This window comes from Anomaloglossus baeobatrachus, chromosome 1 (assembly GCF_048569485.1).
Source record: "Anomaloglossus baeobatrachus isolate aAnoBae1 chromosome 1, aAnoBae1.hap1, whole genome shotgun sequence".
NCBI classification, from domain to species: Eukaryota; Metazoa; Chordata; class Amphibia; order Anura; family Aromobatidae; genus Anomaloglossus; species Anomaloglossus baeobatrachus.
The window spans coordinates 360,792,021-360,815,375 of NC_134353.1; the positions used below are offsets into that span (position 1 = coordinate 360,792,021).

Here is a 23,355-nt window from a genome sequence, read left to right on the forward strand (position 1 = left end):
CTCCTGTGAATCACCTGGATCCTCAGCTAACCTGGTTAACTCCGTTGTGCCCGGATCAGAACGCAGGAGTCCATCCATACAAATGTGAACAACAACAAGGCAGAGTCCAGCAATAACGTGAGCAATCCAGGATGCTGTTAAAAATGTTTTTCCTTCTTTTTATTCATAAATTCATTAAAATATAATGGTCCAAGCAATTCAGAACAGCATTATCGCAGGAAAATAGCGCAGATAGGACTACGCGTTTCAGCGGTAAAATCTGCCTTCTTCACGGTCCAGAATCTGACCTGCTTTCCAAACATAGAACCTTATATAGGGAGTGAGATGTATATAAGGTTCTATGTTTGGAAAGCAGATCAGATTCTGCACCGTGAAGAAGGAGGATTTTACCGCTGAAACGCGTAGTCCTATCTGCGCTATTTTCCTGCGATAATGCTGTTCTGAATTGCTTGGACCATTATATTGTAATGAATTTATGAATAAAAAGAAGGAAAAATTTTTTTAACAGCATCCTGGATTGCTCACGTTATTGCTGGACTCTGCCTTGTTGTTGTTGTTCATATATATATGTATATATATATATATATATATATATATATATATATATATATATATATATATATATATATATATATATATATATATATATATATATACACACACACACACACACACACACACACACACACACACACACACACGTACATATATGCAGTATATATATGACTCTCTCAAAAGAAAGTCAACTGGGTGTGTGAATATTGGCTCCATGGTGTGAAGATATAGGATCTCACAAAAGGGAGAGCTAAGCCAATGCAAACAAATGAGCCGACCAAGGTGCAAAATCAAATAAGCATATTATAATGGTTACGTGTGGTTAAATATACCTGTAACGAATGCAGCAATATAGTTACCAAATGAATGATGAATGTGCCCTACGGATGCCCAGGAGGCACCTGACACTCCTATTGATACCGAGGCCCAATAGATAATATAAACCTCTCTCTATAGCATTCACTGTTGTCTAAAAACACATGCAAAACCGCAGCAAATCCACAATTTTTATACCTGCGTTTTTATGGCTGTTTTTGACTGGACTTCATTGAAGTCAAGGAGTGAAAAAAAAAACTCTGAAATAATTTACATGTGTTACATTACTTTCTGCACCAAAACTCCAAGTCACAAATAAGCAACGTGCCTGCACGACACTTCAGGATTCTCATTGGCTCTGCTGGCATCAGAATTTCCTTCAGGCTTTGCGACAAATCTACACTAAAAAAAAACATAAAAAAAAAAACGCAATAAAAGTGCAACATGTGCACACAGCCTTACAGGCATGGCAATACTGAATATGATTTTTTAATGGTGTGGGCTCAGCTTCTGAGCCAGATACGTGATGTAATTGAACATAGCGTAGGAGTGCCTTCCTTTTTAATCTCTCTGGCACCATTCCTCATCTTTTGAACTGATCAGCCCAGAGCAGGGGAGAGTGGAGGAATAAAGCAACTAGAGCAATTGCACCAGAAAGATAAAGGGCGGCTTTGCACGTTGCAACATCGCATGTGCGATGTCGGTGGGGTCAAATCGAAAGTGACGCACATCCGGCGTCACTTTCGACATCGTACTGTGTAAATCCTAGATGATACAATTAACGAGCGCAAAAGCGTCGTTATCGTATCATCGGTGTAGGCTCCGACTTTTTCAAAAAATTACGCTGCAGCGACAGGTACAATGTTGTTCCTCGTTCCTGTGGCAGCACACATCGCTGTGTGTGAAGCCGTAGGAGCAAGGAAATAACCTTACCTGCTGCCGGCGGCTATACGGAAGGAAGAAGGTGGGCGGGATGTTTACATCCTGCACATCTCCGCCCCTCCGTTTTGATTGGCCGCCTGCCGTGTGACGTTGCTCTGACGTTGTACGACCCGCCCCCTTAGGAAGGAGGCGGTTCGCCGGCCAGAGCGACGTCGCAGGACAGGTGAGTGCATGTGAAGCTGGCATAGCGATAATGTTCGCTACGCCAGGAATCACAAGATATCGCTGCTGCGACGGGGGCGGGGACTATCGCGTGCGACATCGCAGCATCAGCTTGCGATGTCGCAACGTGCAAAGCCCGCCCAAGAACTACACCTGGAATTTGAACTATGCATTTATTATGATTATTTTATTGTGTTAAATAAGATATAGGATGTCATATCAAATGTCAGTTATGTTGCTCCCCAAAAAGAGTAATTGTTAACACAGGTCTATATGTACTAAACTAAAAAATGTCTATCACAGACACCAAAGGTGATAATACTTAGTGTAAACGTTGTTTTAATTTATTTCATAAATCAATAATACACATGAAAATAAGCAACTTTGCAATATACTGTATCTTAGACAAATCTGCTTCTGACAGAATTGATCAGTCATTAATAAAATTCTCAATTCTGAGGGAAAATCTGTATTCAGTTGTTACAGATGAGATTCTATGACAATGGGAGGAGCTAGAGGCAGAGCTCCGCCTCTTTTCTATACACATAGAATCTCCTCAGTAACAGCTGCCATCTCCGATCTCAGTAATGGGAAAGTCATAACTGAATACAGATTTTACCTCAGAATGGAGACGGTTGATAATGACTGATCAATTCTTGCAGAGAAAGAAGCAGATTTGTCTGATAAGATATATTACACAGTTGCTTATTTTCATGTGTATTATTGATTTAATACAAAAAAATTAAAAAGACGGTTACAGTTTAAAATACAATGCTTTAATAAATGATAATTTGACTGACAAGGATCTATACATAATTTCAATAGAGATGAGATAGTAAGCAACTGCTAGATAAAGCGATCCTTCAACGGGGCAGCACAGAGTTAAGCCGGGGCCACACGGGGACTAATGCGATCCTCGCATGACACTCAGCTCACGCTGGCAGCACAGCAGAGCCGAGTGTCATGTGAGTATCACTGCGACTAAGGTCCGATCAGATCTCAGCTGTGGGGGGTAGGCCAGTGCTGCGGAGGGGCGGGCCGGCACGGAGGAGAGGAGGGTGGGATTTATCTCCCCCTTCTCCTCCGTAGCCGGCTATTGCCATTCTCGCACTGTGCTCGCGGTACACCAGTGTACCGCGAGTATAGTGTGATTTTTCTCTCACCCCATAGACTTGAATGGGCGCGAGAGAAAGTCTCGCATTACAGTCGCAGCATGCTGCGATTGTTTTCTCAGTCCGATTGGGGCTGAGAAAATAATCGCTCATGGGTGCTGACACATAGGCTAATATTGGTCCGAGCAGAATGCGATGTTTTATCGCATTCCACTCGGTCCGATTTTCATGCCGTGTGGCTTAGGCCATACAGTGTTAGCGTAGGTAAGATAAATATGGCTGTGATTACGTCAAGACTAAGGAAGCTGTCTTATAAAGACAACGCCTTTTCCGTTTTAGTACATGTGGATTCTATAAAGAGAAGATGCTCTGCAGAGTATCCTCCTTTACAATCCAGAAATGAGAACTGTATTCTTGCATTACGAGGTGCTGCTGATGTCTTTGGCTTTACCCAGAAAGAAACGAGATTGGATGATGAAACTTTACATTTATTTCACATACTCTCCACTGATGTCAACACACTTCTTACATCAGTATTCCAAATTCTGTAAGCCTAGCAAAAAAGATTTTGGTTGTGCAACAAACCAGGCATCCGTAGCAGCCATGACATCAGAAATGGTGTGAAATTTGGTACCCTTGAGGTGTTTCTCCAAGTTTGGAAACAGATGATAAATCGGAGGGAGCTAGATCTGTAAATAAGGTGGGTGGTCAACAAGCTGTAAGCCCAGCTCTTCCGGTTTTGCTGTGGTCGCTTGTGCAGTGTGAGCAGAGGCGTTGTCTTGCAGGAACAAGATTCCTTTGGACAGCTTGCAGCACCTTTTGGCCTTCAGAGCTGCCTTCAATTGGTCCAAACGTTCAATGGTGGAACCCCTTTGAAGGTAGTCCACTAGCAGCATGCCCTCCTTATCCCAGAACACAGACGCCATCACCTTAGTGACTGATTTTTGCACCCTGAACCTCTTTGGACGAGGAGAACCACTGTGCCTCCACTCTTGACTGCTCCTTGTTTTCAGGGTCATACAATAAATCCAGGTCTCATCCATAGTGACCAGTCGATTCAGGAAATACTCATCAGTTCGGAAATGCTGACAAATGGACTGGGAAGTTTTCACTCGCATCCCACTCTCATATGTTGTCAAACATTTGGGGACCCACTTTGCAGATAGCTTCCTCATGTCCAAATGTTCATGCACAATGACACACATGTTCACAGGAAATCCCCATGATGTCTGCTATTGCTTTAGCTGAAATTCGTCAAGTCTCCAGTATGAGGTTGTGCACAACATTGACGATCTTCGGAACAACAAACACTAGCGGTCGTCCAGGACATTCCTCATCATTGGTGCTTAAGTGGACTGTTTTAAATTTGGCCCCTCCATTCTTAACTCTGGAATATTAAGGGCATTGATCCCCCAATGTCTGCGACATATCAACATGAATATCCTTCACGGACTTTCCTTGCAGAAACAAGAATTTTATCAGTCCGCTTTCAGTAGCTGTGAATGCATAGAACACTGTTGCCATAAGCAACAAACACAAAATTTTGAAAACATATATTAGACACATAAGGCTTTCATGTGATGTAACATTTGTTACCATAGAAACAAAAAAAAAAAATCACAAAACCAAAGACTTCGCAGCAGCCCCTTGTACATACCAGGCCAAATATGCGGGAAACCTAATTCTCAAAATGGATGCTATGAATTACAACTACGGTCTGCTAAATAACGTAGTAAATGCCGTGTGTGTGTTATAGGTAATGCATTTGTACAAAAAATAGTAGTGTATGAGATTGATCCAATATTTAAATAATACTGCCACTGAGGCTGTATGAAGACTGTCACTACTTTGATTCCTGTCAACATCATATTATAAATGATACTATTTACAGACATTATCATAAATTTTGTAACGGATATGGAACAGGTAGGGCGCCAAGTCAGGTCTGACCTGTTTGCTCCACTACGATATAATTCATAAACAATGATAAGTATGCCACAGAGCGGTGTTTGACAAGTTGTTTTTCTGTAGCCTCCCATCTTTGCGGTGTCAGTCTTAAAAAGAAGTGAAAAAGTCTGTAAACATGTTTGCACGCCACCCACAACATTTTTCCAGGGCTGTCTTGTATCAGTTTTTTACCTTGGAAAACACTTATATATCTATCCTATTGTGTTTGTCGTTGGTCACAACAAAGATTAGATTACACTAGGGAACAAATGAAAACAAATAAAATTTTTGTGCCTCAGATATTTGGCATCTGAATCAAATTATATCAATCATTTTTTGTAGCATTTCTATTTTTTGAGATAATCTATGGTTACCCACACATGAATGTAAGATTTTTTTCCTCGACAGTGAAATTAATTATAGAATCAAACATAGTATGTAAGGTATGTGATAAATAATTGAATACTTCTATAATGAAATGCATATTTAAATAAGTATTAGTCAAATACATAACTGATTGCTGTTCACAGGAGCCTATAATGTGTGCTTTTATACAATGGAAACAAATATGGATAAATCCAAACAGGTCACGCAACTAAAATGACTGAAGAGCAAAACACAATTGCTTTGATCCCACAGAAAATATCAAACCACGATCACCAGTGGCCAATCTGTGTGGATCTAAAGATGGGGAATATTCTCCTGGGATAGCCTATTTTATCGGTCTCTGGGATAGTTAATAAAAAATTGGAGCACTGGGTGAGAAAACCATGGGCTCAGAGAATCAATGGTGGGAGAAAATAATGTCAACTGCATAACCATTAGTTGTCCGGAATAAGATCATGTTACTACCACTCACATCAAATTAGGATTAAGGAAACCGTTTTTAAAGACTCTAAACATCTTCAGAGAATTCCCAGCGCTGCTTATGGAGAAGTTAAAAAGGTGGGTATTTTTGATAGTCCTCAAATCAGAGCACACATGAAAGATTCAGACTTCAAAAATTCATTGAACGATGCTGAGGCAGATCCATGGTCTTCTTTCACTATGGTTGTACAAAATTTTCTTGGCAACTATAAAGCAGGGAATTACACTGAACTAGTAGAATTTTTATGCCCTGAAACCAGAGAGTTTTGTCACACAAAATAGTTAATAAAATAAAAAAAAACTCATTTTTGTTTTTTTAGGGACCACAGCACATTTGAAGTGACTTTGGAGGGGGTCTAGGTGACTGTAAATACCCCTAGTAATTAACAATTGCACCCCTCAAATTGCTTAAAAGCACATCCGATAAGCTTATTAACTCTCTGCATGCTTCACAGAAACTAAAGCAATGTGGAAGGGAAAAAAATGTAAATGGTACTTTTTCCCTCAAACACGTTCCTTTAGCCTCAAATTTTGCATTTTTACAAGGGTAACAAGAGAAAATGCACCATACAATTTTTGTACTCAGGAGAAATTGTACAACAAATACTCCCTATGTGGTGGAAATCACTATTTGGGCACACGGCAGGGCTCAGATGGGAAGGAGTGCCATTTGAATTTTGGAGCACTAAATTGTCTGGAATCGATAACGCACACCATGTCGCATTGGGAGAGCCCCTGATGTGCCTTAACAGTGCACCTCCCCCACAAGTGATCCCATGTTGAAAACCTGACCCCTCAAGGTAATTATCGAGATGTTTGGTGAGCACCTTGAACCCCCAGGTGGTTCACAGATTTTTATAACGATGAGCAATGAAAGTGAAGTAAATAAAAAATTACATTTTTTTTTAACCACATAAATTTAGCTTTAACCTCCAATTTTTCAAGTTCACTAGAGTAGCAGGAGATAATGGACCATGCAATTTCTTCTGAGTACGCCAATACCCCAAAACTGATTTTGACTAAGTGAAGAAGGGAAGGAGCACCATATCTGAGTACAGATTTAGATGGAATGGTTTATGGGTACCATTTCACATTGGCAAAACCTCTGAGGTGCCAGAACAGCAGAAACCTCTCCACAAGTGACCACATTTTACAAACTGCACCCCTCAATGAATTCATCTAGGGGTGCAGTGAGCATACTGACACTACAGGGGTGTCCCAAACTTTTATACAACTGGGCAGTGAAGAAAAAATAATTGCATTTTTACCTGTAAAATGATGTTTTAACCCCAGATTTCCAATTTTCACAAGAGGAAAAGGTAAGAAAGGTCTCATAAATATGTTACACAATTTCACCTGAACGTGACAATACCCCACATGTGATTGTACAGTACTGCTTGGCTGCACTGCAAGACTCGGGATTGAAGGAGCACCATTTGATTTTGAATCCAGCTTTTCCTAGAATACTTTGTGGACTCCATTTGCAGACCCAGAACAGAAGAAACCACCTCAAATGACCCCATTTTGGAAATTACACCCCTCTAGGAGATCATCTATGGGTGTAGTAATGATTTAGTCTCTGGAAAACACCCATGGAGTCAAACACAATGAATGTTGCAGAATTAAAAATTGCAAATAAGCCCTGGTCGTGCACAATACATTGTAGTGCCTGTACATTGTGCCCAGCTTGTGGTTCTGGAAACTTGCTATTTTTCTTTTTGGAAGGGAGCCATAGCAGTTTTCCAGAGCCTTTGTGCTACCAGTAGCCTGTAAGCCCCCTATATTTCCATTAACAGATGACGCACCCGAGTGAGGGTTTGTTTTTGTGGGTTGAGTTAAATGCTATTTGGTGGCAACTTGGGTACAGAACATGTTGGATCAGTTCACATTGATCCTGTGCTCCATGCTGAGCGCTTACATTGGGGTTTCTATTTACATCTCTGAAATACGCGATTCAGGTGAAACACTCAAGCATTCATTTACTAGAATGAGGCAGCAGAGTTACTCCGGACTCAGTTTAGCCTCTGTTCAGTGGTGTCTATTTTTATAAAGGTGAACAAAACTGTTTATCTTATTAGGCATGCATAAAAGGGCTAAGTAAAAAGATGGACACCATCGGACCACAGGCCAGACAGGAGTTCAAAGCGACCCCCTCTGCCTCATTACAGCGGGAATTTTGTCTCAATCTAATTTTTCAGAGATTTACGTTTAATACCCGATGCAAGCGCTGAGCGTAGAGCGCAGGATGAATGTGAGACACACCTTACTGCAAACTGAGAGGCAGAATGAACAAATCAACAGCACTTGAAGAATTGGCTTACTTTTTTTTGCAATTCACCTTGTGGTATAAGTAATTAGGCACCTTTATTATTCATGTCAGTACGATTATAGCTATACCAGATATATATAGTTTTTTGAGGTTTGGCTGCTATCACGCTATAAAAAAAAAAAAAAAAAAAAAAAAGTTGTTTTTTTTAACAAAGGTTTTTTGCATCACCAAATTTTGAAGGCTATGGTTTTATATAGTTTTCTGCAAACAAACTCATGTTAGGGCTAGCTTTTTGCGTGATGACCTGGAGTTTTTATTGGTACCATTTTGGGCTACAGGTTTTTTGATTGTTTTCTATTCTGCTTTTTGTGAGGCAGAATCAAGAAGAAACAGCAATTCAGGAATAGGGTTTTTTTTACGCTGTTGGCAGTGTTGTAAATGTGATAAGATAGTGTTATTCTTCGGGTCAAAACTATTTGATAGAAAAAAAATGTTTACATTGCTGTATTCTGAAAGGTTTTTTTTATTTTTTCACTGAGGGACAAGACGACGTTTTCAGCTATACCATTTTTAAAATTATACGATTGATCCACTGTCAGCTGTATGATGAAAATGAAGATTATGCTACTTATTTTAACGATGTTCACTGAAGGGGTTAACTGCATGATAGTTCTATAGATCGGGTTACTATGGATGCAGCAATACCAAATATGTACTTTAGTTATTTTTTCTCTTTTACATAAATATACATATTTATTGGAATAATTTTTCTTTTTTACCTTATTACTTGGTCCCTATTTGAGACATTACTTTTTGTTCCCTGATCACTGGTATAATGTATTGCAATGCATTATCCTGTCCGTTTTACATGGACAAAAGCACCTGGGATCATGCACCTGGGTCAATCCCAGGCACTTTCCGTAACTTGGTGACCCTTACCTTGGTTCATCATAGCAACGATCGGGAATGCACAATTACATCGGAGCGGGGTAGGGGCACTGATCGGAGGGGAGAGGTGCTGTGATAGCCGAGGCTCAGCTGTCAGATAAGCAGAATCCCCAGTGGCGATCGCAGGGGCACATAGCTTGTGTCCCTGCAATCACCAGGATGTATGGAGTACATCTAAGGTTGGGAAGCTCCTGACAGTCAGGTCATACTCCCATGGTCAGGAAGAGGTTATGGGGTAAGTGGACTAATGTTAGGTGCATCTTACAAAAGGTGCAAAGTAAACATTGCTAAATATTACCAGTCCATCACACTTACTTACCCACTTCTTTGGGACAGTTCTCTGCACTGTCTGATTCATGTGGTGTTTGTTCTAGATCAGAATGGCTGGAATTCTGCAAATAAAGTAGAAGGTAGCACTTACACAGTGTTGACACCAACTTCACCTTTGCCAGAATCTTTACAAAGACTTATGATATTCATCTCCAAACTACCGTATTTTTCGGACTATAAGGCGCACATAAAAGCCTATGATTTTCTCAGAAATCGAAAGTGCGCCTTATAGTCCAGTGCGCCTTTATATATGAATACAAGCGAGCATTATGCCTCCTGTTAAAAGATATGCTTACTCACCTAAACCGAACGCTCCGGTGCTGGTTGCTGAGATGGGCAGCGCTGTTCTCCGGGACCAGCGCCTTTTCTTTCGGCCATCTTGCTCCTCTGTCTTCTGAAGACTGTGTGCATGACGCGTCGTCATACACACTCACGGGCACTGAGGTCCTGCGCAGGCGCACTACAATACCATACGTTGATCTGCCCCGGGCAGGGCAGATCAATGGGTGCCTTCGCAGGACATCAGTGCCGGCGAGTGTGTATGACGTGGACGCGTCATGCACACAGGCTTCAGAAGACAGAGGAGCAAGATGGCCGAAAGAGCAGGCGCCGGTCAAAGAGAAGAGCGCCGCCCACGGAGCCAACCAGCAGCGGAGCAATAGGTTTAGGTGAGTAAAGAGTTTTTTTATGTTCTACAGTGTGGTCTGCGCGCTTATATACAGCATGTTAGAATGCTGTATATAAGAGCAGCGTCGGACTGGCTACCGGAGGAATCTCCAGTAATGCCAGGTCTGGATTCAGGTACCTGCAGTGCACTCCGGGGCTCTCACCTGAGCTCCAGACTGCAGCCTAGACTGTACCGCGAGTGCCGAGTGATTGATTCCGCAGCGATTGCAGTTCAGTTCATGACAGCTGCAGACAGGCCAGGGTGATCTCCGGTGATCAGCCCTGGCCTGTTCGCAGCTGTCATGAACTTAATGCGCTGCGGCTTATATATGAACCTAGGTGTCTTAGCAGGCTCTCCTTGCTAATGCGCCTTATAATCCAGTGCGCCTTATAGTTCGAAAAATACGGTAGTTCTCTTCCATTCACTATGAAATCCTTACCAGAATTTTGCTGCATTGCTCTGAACTTGGTTCTGCTGAAGTTGAGGATGGAGTGTTGCAATTACTTCCATCCTTCACCAGAAAAATAAAGCAGAGAGATGGCAATAAATTATACTGCAGCAACATACACAAATTGCGTTGTGAATGAAAATGTGATATATTTTATTAAGTAAACAATCAGATAATCCTCTTATATGGCTAAACAAATATTACATTTTGTTTTTAACATTAAAAAAAAAAAATATATAAAAATGAATATAGTAAAAAAAAAAAAAAAAAAAAGAGCATATGTAGATAGAGAAAGAAGGGAATTTTGTTTACTTACCGTAAATTCCTTTTCTTCTAGCTCCAATTGGGAGACCCAGACAATTGGGTGTATAGGCTATGCCTCCGGAGGCCGCACAAAGCATTACACTAAAAGTGTTAAGCCCCTCCCCTTCTGCCTATACACCCCCCGTGCTCCCACGGGCTCCTCAGTTTTGGTGCAAAAGCAAGAAGGAGGAAAAAGAATTATAAACTGGTTTAAAGTAACTTCAATCCGAAGGAATATCGGAGAACTGAAACCATTCAACATGAACAACATGTGTACACAAAAAAACAGGGGCGGGCGCTGGGTCTCCCAATTGGAGCTAGAAGAAAAGGAATTTACGGTAAGTAAACAAAATTCCCTTCTTCTTTGTCGCTCCATTGGGAGACCCAGACAATTGGGACGTCCAAAAGCAGTCCCTGGGTGGGTAAAATAATACCTCGTAAGAGAGCCGTAAAACGGCCTCTTCCTACAGGTGGGCAACCGCCGCCTGAAGGACTCGTCTACCTAGGCTGGCATCCGCCGAAGCATAGGTATGCACCTGATAGTGTTTCGTGAAAGTGTGCAGGCTCGACCAGGTAGCCGCCTGACACACCTGCTGAGCCGTAGCCTGGTGCCTCAAAGCCCAGGACGCGCCCACGGCTCTGGTAGAATGGGCCTTCAGCCCTGAGGGAACCGGAAGCCCAGCCGAACGGTAGGCTTCGAGAATTGGCTCCTTGATCCACCGAGCCAAGGTTGATTTGGAAGCCTGTGACCCTTTACGCTGGCCAGCGACAAGGACAAAAAGTGCATCCGAGCGGCGCAGGGGCGCCGTACGAGAAATGTAGAGTCTGAGTGCTCTCACCAGATCTAACAAGTGCAAATCCTTTTCACATTGGTGAACTGGATGAGGACAAAAAGAAGGTAAGGAGATATCCTGATTGAGATGAAAGGGGGATACCACCTTAGGGAGAAATTCCGGAACCGGACGCAGAACCACCTTGTCCTGGTGAAAAACCAGGAAAGGGGCTTTGCATGACAGCGCTGCTAGCTCAGACACTCTCCGAAGTGAAGTGACTGCTACTAGAAAAACCACTTTCTGCGAAAGGCGTGAGAGAGAAATATCTCTCATTGGCTCGAATGGTGGTTTCTGAAGAACCAGCAGCACCCTGTTCAGATCCCAGGGTTCTAACGGCCGCTTGTAAGGAGGAACGATGTGACAAACCCCCTGCAGGAACGTGCGTACCTGTGGAAGTCTGGCTAGGCGCTTCTGGAAAAACACAGAGAGCGCTGAGACTTGTCCCTTAAGGGAGCCGAGCGACAAACCCTTTTCCAGTCCAGATTGAAGGAAGGACAGAAAAGTGGGCAAGGCAAAAGGCCAGGGAGAAAAACCCTGAGCAGAGCACCACGACAGGAAAATTTTCCACGTCCTGTGGTAGATCTTGGCGGACGTTGGTTTCCTAGCCTGTCTCATAGTGGCAATGACGTCTTGAGATAACCCTGAAGACGCTAGGATCCAGGACTCAATGTCCACACAGTCAGGTTGAGGGCCGCAGAATTCAGATGGAAAAACGGCCCTTGAGATAGCAAGTCTGGTCGGTCTGGTAGTGCCCACGGTTGGCCGACCGTGAGATGCCACAGATCCGGGTACCACGACCGCCTCGGCCAGTCTGGAGCGACGAGGATGACGCGGCGGCAGTCGGCCCTGATCTTGCGTAACACTCTGGGCAACAGTGCCAGCGGAGGAAACACATAAGGGAGCTGAAACTGCGACCAATCCTGAACTAAGGCGTCTGCCGCCAGAGCTCTGGGATCTTGAGACCGTGCCATGAACGTACCTTGTTGTTGTGCCGGGACGCCATGAGGTCGACGTCCGGCACCCCCCGGCGGTAACAGATCTCCTGAAACACGTCCGGGTGAAGGGACCATTCCCTTGCGTCCATGCCCTGGCGACTGAGATAATCTGCTTCCCAGTTTTCCACGCCTGGAATGTGAACTGCAGAGATGGTGGAGGCCGTGGCTTCCACCCACATCAAAATCCGCCGGACTTCCTGGAAGGCTTGCCGACTGCGTGTGCCACCTTGGTGGTTGATGTATGCCACCGCTGTGGAATTGTCCGACTGAATTCTGATCTGCTTGCCTTCCAGCCACTGCTGGAACGCTTTCAGGGCAAGATACACTGCCCGTATTTCCAGAACATTGATCTGAAGCGAGGACTCTTGCTGGGTCCACGTACCCTGAGCCCTGTGGTGGAGAAAAACCGCTCCCCACCCTGACAGACTCGCGTCCGTCGTGACCACCTCCCAGGATGGGGGTAGGAAGGATTTCCCCTTCGATAATGAAGTGGGAAGAAGCCACCACAGAAGGGAAGCTTTGGTCGCCTGAGAGAGGGAGACGTTCCTGTCGAGGGACGTCGGCTTCCTGTCCCATTTGCGTAGGATGTCCCATTGAAGAGGACGCAGGTGAAACTGCGCGAAAGGAACTGCCTCCATTGCTGCCACCATCTTCCCCAGGAAGTGCATGAGGCGCCTCAAGGGGTGTGACTGGCCTTGAAGGAGAGATTGTACCCCTGTCTGTAGTGACCGCTGCTTGATCAGCGGAAGCTTCACTATCGCTGAGAGGGTATGAAACTCCATGCCAAGGTATGTGAGCGATTGGGCCGGTGTCAGATTTGACTTTGGAAAATTGATGATCCACCCGAAACTCTGGAGAGTCTCCAGGGTAGCGTCGAGGCTGTGTTGGCATGCGTCTTGAGAGGGTGCCTTGATCAGGAGATCGTCCAAGTAAGGGATCACCGAGTGACCCTGAGAGTGGAGGACCGCTACTACAGTAGCCATAACCTTGGTGAAAACCCGTGGGGCTGTTGCCAGGCCGAACGGCAGTGCCACGAACTGCAGGTGTTCGTTTTCTATGGCGAAGCGCAAGAAGCGCTGGTGCTCTGGAGCAATCGGTACGTGGAGATAAGCATCTTTGATATCGATCGATGCAAGGAAATCTCCTTGGGACATTGAGGCGATGACGGAGCGGAGGGATTCCATCCGGAACCGCCTGGTCTTTACGTGTTTGTTGAGAAGTTTCAGGTCCAGGACAGGACGGAAAGACCCGTCCTTCTTTGGGACCACAAACAAGTTGGAGTAAAAACCGTGGCCCTGTTGCTGAAGAGGAACAGGGACCACCACTCCTTCTGCCTTCAGAGTGCCCAGCGCCTGCAGAAGAGCCTCGGCTCGCTCGGGAGGCGGGGATGACCTGAAGAATCGAGTCGGGGGACGAGAGGTGAACTCTATCTTGTAACCGTGAGACAGAATGTCTCTCACCCAACGGTCTTTTACCCGTGGCAGCCAGGCGTCGCAAAAGCGGGAGAGCCTGCCACCGACCGAAGATGCGGAGTGAGGAGGCCGAAAGTCATGAGGAAGCCGCTTTGGTAGCGGCACCTCCGGTGGCCTTTTTAGGACGTGACTTAGACCGCCATGCGTCAGAGTTCCTTTGATCTTTCTGAGGCCTTTTGGACGAGGAGAATTGGGACCTGCCCGCGCCCCGAAAGGACCGAAACCTCGACTGCCCCTTCCTCTGTTGGGGTATGTTCGGTTTGGGCTGGGGTAAGGATGTATCCTTTCCCTTGGATTGTTTGATGATTTCATCCAAACGCTCGCCAAACAATCGGTCGCCAGAAATTGGCAAACTGGTTAAGCGCTTTTTGGAAGCAGAATCTGCCTTCCATTCCCGTAGCCACAAGGCCCTGCGGAGTACCACCGAATTGGCGGCTGCAACCGCCGTACGGCTCGCAGAGTCCAGGACAGCATTAATAGCGTAAGACGCAAATGCCGACGTCTGAGTGGTTATGGACGCCACCTGTGGCGCAGACGTGCGTGTGGCTGCGTCAATTTGCGCTTGACCTGCTGAGATAGCTTGTAGCGCCCATACGGCTGCGAACGCTGGGGCAAAAGAAGCGCCGATAGCTTCATAGATGGATTTCAACCAGAGCTCCATCTGCCTGTCAGTGGCATCTTTGAGTGAAGCCCCATCTTCCACTGCAAGTATGGATCTAGCTGCCAGTCTGGAGATTGGAGGATCCACTTTGGGACACTGAGCCCAACTTTTGACCACGTCAGGGGGAAAAGGATAACGTGTATCCTTAAGGCGCTTAGAAAAACGCTTATCTGGACAAGCATGGTGATTCTGGACTGCCTCTCTGAAATCAGAGTGGTCCAGAAACATACTCGGTGTACGCTTGGGAAACCTGAAATGGAATTTCTCCTGCTGAGAAGCTGACTCCTCCACCGGAGGAGCTGAGGGAGAAATATCCAACATACGATTGATGGACGCAATAAGGTCGTTCACTATGGCGTCCCCGTCCGGAGTATCAAGATTGAGAGCGGCCTCAGGATCAGAATTCTGATCAGCTGTCTCCGCATCATCAACCAGAGATTCCCCCCTCTGAGACCCTGCACAATATGATGATGTCGAGGGAAAATCTAAGCGAGCTCGCTTAGTCGGTCTGGGGCTGGGGTCTGTGTCAGAACCCTCAGCCTGGGATCCATGAGATACCCCGGGAGGACATTGTTGGTCCAGCTGAGGTGGGCCAGGGAACAAAGATTCAACAGAGTCCCTGTGCTGAGATACCGGCCTGGACTGCAAGGCTTCTAGTATCTTAGCCATAGTCTCAGAGAGTTTTGCAAACTCCGTCCCCGTCACCTGAACTGTGTTAGCAGGTGGCTCCCCCTGGGCCCCTCTTAGCAGAGGCGCCGGCTGAGTAAGTGCCACAGGGGCCGAACAGTGCACACAATGAGGGTCAGTGGAACCTGCCGGTAGCGGGGTCGTACATGCGGCACAGGCAACATAATAAGCCTGTGTTTTGGCACCCCTGCCTTTCGTGGGCGCCATGCTATTATCTTCCCTGAGTAACACAATAGGGTATATAGCCAGAAATCAACTGTGCACCATACAGTGTAAAACATATATACCATACACATATAATGTTACACTACTGCACAATGGGGCTAGCACCACAGGTGCTGCTTACCACCCGCCTAAAGCGGTTGTGAGGCCACCAGAGTCCCTGCCTGGGTCTCCCAGACTTTGTCCCCCTCTGCTGCGTCCGAGGAGCTGACAGGAATGGCTGCCGGCGTCCTGAGGAGAGGAGGGAGCCGTGGGCGTGACCCAGAAAGTGCGGGAACTGGTGCCCGCACTGTGCACAGTGAGGGGGGTGGAGTATGCAAAGCATGCTCCAGCCCTCAGTGCTGCTCGTTCTGTGCAGCGTCCCGCCCTTCCCCTGCCTGTCAGGGCTGTGGGCGGGAGGAAAGGAAACTAGGCCGCAAAAAGCACTACAAGTCCCAGCCGCGCCGCAGTGTTTCCATGGCAGCGGCGGTCAGTGCGGCTGTCCCTATACATAAACACACTCAGCAACGCTGAGTGTGTAATGGCACATATTAACCCGGTCAGCGCCGTGGTCCCCGGTGCACTAGCACACCCAGCAAAGCTGGAGTGTTGCTGTGCGCGGTCCCCACCGGGATACAGAGTACCTCCAAGTAGCAGGGCCATGTCCCTGAACGATACCCGGCTCCTATCCAGCAGGCTCCACAGGAGTTGTGGATGAAGCGCGGTCTCAGTGCCTGGAGACCGATAGGATCCCACTTCCACCAGAGCCCTAAGGGGGATGGGGAAGGAAAAACAGCATGTGGGCTCCAGCCTCCGTACCCGCAATGGATACCTCAACCTTACAACACCACCGACAAGAGTGGGGTGAGAAGGGAGCATGCTGGGGGCCCTATATGGGCCCACTTTTCTTCCATCCGACATGGTCAGCAGCTGCTGCTGACCAATCTGTGGAGCTGTGCGTGCGTGTCTGACCTCCTTCGCACAAAGCAAAAAACTGAGGAGCCCGTGGGAGCACGGGGGGTGTATAGGCAGAAGGGGAGGGGGCTTAACACTTTTAAGTGTAATACTTTGTGCGGCCTCCGGAGGCATAGCCTATACACCCAATTGTCTGGGTCTCCCAATGGAGCGACAAAGAAAATATATATATATTTTTTTCATAATAAAATGTCATATACATTGATAGGCGGTATATTTGGAAGTATTCTTCTATAAAGTAATATTGTTAAGCATTTTAAGGGAACCTGTCACCACATTTTTGCCACCTACTCTGAGAGCAGCATATTGTAGAGACCATGACTCAGATTCCAGCGATGTGTCACTTACTGGACTGCTTGTTGTAGCTTTGATAATCTGTGGATAAAACAGTGATTTTATCACTAGAGGACTAGTAGTCTGCTACCATGTATTATTAATTCAGGAGCACAATATAACCCCACCCCATCACAAATTGGCAGTTTTCTGCCTATGCATAGTGTTCACAGAAAGCTGTCAATTAGTGGTGTGGGTGAGGTTATACAAGGCCCAGCATTCAGAGAGTTCTGCAGCAGAAAACACAGTGGTTTTAATCAGAACTACAGCAAGTAGCCCAGTAATACCTCGCTGAAATCAGGGTCTCTGCCTATAACTCATGCTACTCTCAGATGGGGCAGCAAAAACCTGGTGACAAAATCCCTTTCAGAGAATATGAGCAGAAGCTACAATGTAGAAATACTAATCTAAATTATATTATCCACTTTTCAATTTTGTTTGTTATTACAAATATTTGTACTTTATTTTCGACCCATTTTAGTCCCAAGCATGCTTCCCTCCCTAAATTAAGGACTGGAGGTATTTCCAATAAACTATAATGGAAAGCGAGCAAAGAGAAATAAGGGATGGGAGACTACCACAAATTGGGAGACTATTACCGATTGGCAGTCGTTTATTGTAGCTCGTCTGTTTAAGCATGCTATTAAACGATATGCACTGAGCAATCCTTCCCATATTATATACCGGTAGTATCCCCTGTTATATATAGTGCCGCCCCTTATTACATATCATTCCCACTTGTTATGGATAGCGCCACCCCCATTATCTAGCGTCCTCTTGTTATTTATCGTGCCACATCAAGTATTAAATAGCATCCTCTCGTTACATCTAGTACCATCCCATACTATATAGTGTCATCTTATTACATATAGGATAGTTTCTAATTACATAGTATCCTCTATTATGCATAGTGCGGTACATAATTTTTTTTTTACCTGGTTTCTGTCCTTTTGCCTCTTCAGATGTACACCAAAGCATATGTGCATTAGGATCCACCACATGATCTCTCAATGGAATCAAGTGACAAGTCACAATACTAAGGTACTGGGGGACCATGCCCTCTAAACTGCCCGTGGCCTTTTCTACTCTTAATCTGCCCTGATTTCACGGTCCATGAACAGACCGCAATGCATGGACTGACTGCAAGCCTCCTGACAAACAAACAAACAAACAAACAAACAAACAAACCTCATACACATAAGTGAGGCTGTTAGTTGAGGTCAGACATATGGGAGGCTGTTAATTCAGGTCAGGTGACCCATGGTCAGACCAAGCATTGCTGTAAACAAACACACCATATCATATGCTTGTGTGAACCCAAAGCATTGGCTGAACACAACGCTGTGGATAGAAACGCGCAATGGGGTCTTATTTGATTGGCAAGGTATAGTAGTCAACTGGATTTGTTCACCTGTGTGAGTTGTGTAGGACACAACAATATGAGCATATATAGAGGGTAGGGCTGCTGCAGATATACGATGTACGCAGAAGTACAAAAAATAAATAAATCAGCAATTGAAGGAAAACGTGCTTACGCTGCTCTGCCATGAAGAGACCTCTATATTAAGGATCCAGGAAACAGCAGTAGATGAAGCAGTTTATTTCTATGCATTTCAAAGCCTTCTGGTGTAGAAATGTGTTTTTTCCTGAAGATGCAAAAAGGCTTTCAAACACGTAGAAATAAATTACTTCCATCTACTGACTTTTCCTGGATCCTTCCTATAGAGGTCTCTAGAGGAAGCACGTTTTCCTTCAACTGCTGAACCCAAAGCATTGCTATTATATTTTTTTCATCCTGCTGCATATGTCACAAGACTTACCTGAAGATTACTGCACACAGAGCGAACAGCATGGTAACACAGCTCTCTGTTCCGCAGAGACCCAAACAGATACTGGGAGGAAAATAATGGAAATACATTTAAACATTAAAATATTTGACAAGTTTGATGCTGCATGGAAATCATTTATCATGTGTAAAATCAATACATGTCAATATACAATATTGTTGGCTGTGAAATCTTATATATCAATGTGTGTGTGTGTGTGTGTGTGTGTGTGTGTGTGTCCACTAAAGGAATCCGCACCGTTGCATTTATGGTTACAAAATTTTGAACAGACACATCATTTGACTCTGGGAACGTCATAGACTATGTTTTGAGAGGAAAATTTAACCCTGCAGCTTTAGGCTATGTTCACACACTGCGTTTTTTACCTGCGTTTTTGGTCCGTTTTTGCTGCAGAAATTTCTTGAGAAATTCTTGTAACCTTTCTGCAGACATTCCCCAGCAAAACCTATGGCAAAAAAAATTAGCTGTGCGCACACTGCGTTTTTTTCTTAAGAAAATTCTTTCAGTAGATTTTCTTAAGAAAAAGAATGAGCATGTCACTTCTTTTCTGCAGCTAACTGCGTTATTTGCCATAGATAATTGGCACAATAACGCAGGGAGCAACCAGCGGTAAAAACGCACCGAAAACGCGGCAAAAACGCAGGTGCACTAATCCTTCACTCTTAAGAAATTTCTTAAGAAAAGAAGGGAATTTTGTTTACTTACCGTAAATTCCTTTTCTTCTAGCTCCAATTGGGAGACCCAGACAAATGACAAATGGTGTATAGGCTATGCCTCCGGAGGCCGCACAAAGTATTACACTAAAAGTGTAAAGCCCCTCCCCTTCTGCCTATACACCCCCCGTGCTCCCACGGGCTCCTCAGTTTTGGTGCAAAAGCAAGAAGGAGGAAAAAAATTATAAACTGGTTTAAAGTAAATTCAATCCGAAGGAATATCGGAGAACTGAAACCATTCAACATGAACAACATGTGTACACAAAAAAACAGGGGCAAGTGCTGGGTCTCCCAATTGGAGCTAGAAGAAAAGGAATTTACGGTAAGTAAACAAAATTCCCTTCTTCTTTGTCGCTCCATTGGGAGACCCAGACAAATGGGACGTCCAAAAGCAGTCCCTGGGTGGGTAAAATAATACCTCGTAATAGAGCCGTAAAACGGCCCCTTCCTACAGGTGGGCAACCGCCGCCTGAAGGACTCGTCTACCTAGGCTGGCATCCGCCGAAGCATAGGTATGCACCTGATAGTGTTTCGTGAAAGTGTGCAGGCTCGACCAGGTAGCCGCCTGACACACCTGCTGAGCCGTAGCCTGGTGCCTCAAAGCCCAGGACGCACCCACGGCTCTGGTAGAATGGGCCTTCAGCCCTGAGGGAACCGGAAGCCCAGCAGAACGGTAAGCTTCGAGAATTGGTTCCTTGATCCACCGAGCCAGGGTTGATTTGGAAGCCTGTGACCCTTTACGCTGGCCAGCGACAAGGACAAAGAGTGCATCCGAGCGGCGCAGGGGCGCCGTACGAGAAATGTAGAGTCTGAGTGCTCTCACCAGATCTAACAAGTGCAAATCCTTTTCACATTGGTGAACTGGATGAGGACAAAAAGAGGGTAAGGAGATATCCTGATTGAGATGAAAGGGGGATACCACCTTAGGGAGAAATTCCGGAACCGGACGCAGAACCACCTTGTCCTGGTGAAACACCAGGAAAGGGGCTTTGCACGACAACGCTGCAAGCTCAGACACTCTCCGAAGTGAAGTGACTGCTACTAGGAAAACCACCTTCTGCGAAAGGCGTGAGAGAGAGATATCCCTCATTGGCTCGAATGGTGGTTTCTGAAGAACCATCAGCACCCTGTTCAGATCCCAGGGTTCTAACGGACGCTTGTAAGGAGGGACGATGTGACAAACCCCCTGCAGGAACGTGCGTACCTGTGGAAGTCTGGCTAGGCGCTTCTGGAAAAACACAGAGAGCGCTGAGACTTGTCCCTTAAGGGAGCCGAGCGACAAACCCTTTTCCAGTCCAGATTGAAGGAAGGACAGAAAAGTGGGCAAGGCAAATGGCCAGGGAGAAAAACCCTGAGCAGGGCACCACGACAGGAAAATTTTCCACGTCCTGTGGTAGATCTTGGCGGACGTTGGTTTCCTAGCCTGTCTCATAGTGGCAATGACCTCTTGAGATAATCCTGAAGACGCTAGGATCCAGGACTCAATGGCCACACAGTCAGGTTGAGGGCCGCAGAATTCAGATGGAAAAACGGCCCTTGAGACAGCAAGTCTGGTCGGTCTGGTAGTGCCCACGGTTGGCCGACCGTGAGATGCCACAGATCCGGGTACCACGACCTCCTCGGCCAGTCTGGAGCGACGAGGATGACGCGGCGGCAGTCGGCCCTGATCTTGCGTAACACTCTGGGCAACAGTGCCAGCGGAGGAAACACATAAGGGAGCTGAAACTGCGACCAATCCTGAACTAAGGCGTCTGCCGCCAGAGCTCTGGGATCTTGAGACCGTGCCATGAACGTACCTTGTTGTTGTGCCGGGACGCCATTAGGTCGACGTCCGGCATGCCCCAACGGCAACATATCTCCTGAAACACGTCCGGGTGAAGGGACCATTCCCCTGCGTCCATGCCCTGGCGACTGAGAAAGTCTGCTTCCCAGTTTTCCACGCCCGGGATGTGAACTGCGGATATGGTGGAGGCTGTGGCTTCCACCCACAGTAGAATCCGCCGGACTTCCTGGAAGGCTTGGCGACTGCGTGTCCCGCCTTGGTGGTTGATGTATGCCACTGCTGTGGAATTGTCCGACTGAATTCGGATCTGCTTGCCTTCCAGCCACTGCTGGAACGCTTTTAGGGCCAGATACACTGCCCTGATCTCCAGAACATTGATCTGAAGCGAGGACTCTTGCTGAGTCCACGTACCCTGAGCCCTGTGGTGGAGAAAAACTGCTCCCCACCCTGACAGACTCGCGTCCGTCGTGACCACCGCCCAGGATGGGGGTAGGAAGGATTTCCCCTTCGATAAAGAAGTGGGAAGAAGCCACCACCGAAGGGAAGCTTTGGTTGCCTGAGAGAGGGAGACGTTCCTGTCGAGGGACGTCGGTTTCCTGTCCCATTTGCGTAGGATGTCCCATTGAAGAGGACGCAGGTGAAACTGCGCGAAAGGGACTGCCTCCATTGCTGCCACCATCTTCCCCAGGAAGTGCATGAGGCGCCTCAAGGGGTGTGACTGACCTTGAAGGAGAGATTGCACCCCCGTCTGTAGTGAACGCTGCTTGTTCAGCGGAAGCTTCACTATCGCTGAGAGGGTATGAAACTCCATGCCAAGATATGTCAGCGATTGGGCCGGTGTCAGATTTGACTTTGGAAAATTGATGATCCACCCGAAACTCTGGAGAGTCTCCAGAGTAGCGTCGAGGCTGTGCTGGCATGCCTCTTGGGAGGGAGCCTTGACCAGCAGATCGTCTAAGTAAGGGATCACCGAGTGACCCTGGCAGTGGAGGACCGCGACTACTGTAGCCATGACCTTGGTGAAAACCCGGGGGGCTGTCGCCAGGCCGAACGGCAGTGCCACGAACTGGAGATGTTCGTCTCCTATGGCGAAGCGCAGGAAGCGCTGATGCTCTGGAGCAATCGGAACGTGAAGATAAGCATCTTTGATATCGATCGATGCAAGGAAATCTCCTTGGAACATTGAGGCGATGACGGAGCGGAGGGATTCCATCCGGAACCGCCTGGTCTTTACGTGTTTGTTGAGCAGTTTTAGGTCCAGGACAGGACGGAAAGACCCGTCCTTCTTTGGAACCACAAACAGGTTGGAGTAAAAACCGTGACCCTGTTGCTGAAGAGGAACAGGGATCACCACTCCTTCTACCTTCAGAGTGTCCAACGCCTGCAGAAGAGCATCGGCTCGCTCGGGAGGCGGAGATGTTCTGAAGAATCGAGTCGGAGGACGAGAGCTGAACTCTATCCTGTAACCGTGAGACAGAATGTCTCTCACCCATCGGTCTTTTACCTGTGGCAGCCAGGTGTCGCAAAAGCGGGAGAGCCTGCCACCGACCGAGGATGCGGTGTGAGGAGGCCGAAAGTCATGAGGAAGCCGCCTTGGTAGCGGCACCTCCGGCGGTCTTTTTAGGGCGTGACTTAGACCGCCATGAATCGGAGTTCCTCTGATCCTTCTGAGGCCTTTTGGACGAGGAGAATTGGGCTCTGCCCGTACCCCGAAAGGACCGAAACCTCGACTGTCCCCTCCTCTGTTGGGGTAATTTTGGTTTGGCCTGGGGTAAGGAAGTTTCCTTTCCCTTGGATTGTTTTATGATTTCATCCAATCTCTCACCAAACAAACGGTCGCCAGAAAATGGCAAACCGATTAAGCACTTTTTGGCAATCGAATCTGCCTTCCATTCCCGTAGCCACAAGGCCCTGCGTAATGCCACCGAATTGTCGGCTGCAACCGCCGTACGGCTCGCAGAGTCCAGGATAGCATTAATAGCGTAGGACG

The 23,355-nt window shown here is 46.4% G+C and overlaps 1 protein-coding gene across 3 annotated transcripts in view; it reads right to left on the minus strand.

Moving 5' to 3' along the window:
- LOC142292855 (GRAM domain-containing protein 2B-like) overlaps window positions 1–23,355 on the minus strand; it is a 182,030-nt gene that overhangs the window by 24,274 nt on the left and 134,401 nt on the right. For 2 of the 3 annotated variants that reach the window (XM_075337795.1, XM_075337796.1), the window contains exons 7-10: window positions 18,843–18,914; window positions 16,981–17,064; window positions 10,554–10,625; window positions 9,437–9,509 (exon numbers count right to left, since the gene is read on the minus strand). In XM_075337795.1, coding sequence (XP_075193910.1) covers window positions 9,437–9,509; window positions 10,554–10,625; window positions 16,981–17,064; window positions 18,843–18,914 — 301 coding nt within the window. The remainder of the gene's footprint in view (window positions 1–9,436; window positions 9,510–10,553; window positions 10,626–16,980; window positions 17,065–18,842; window positions 18,915–23,355) is intronic. The other variant, XM_075337797.1, reaches the window with a different exon arrangement.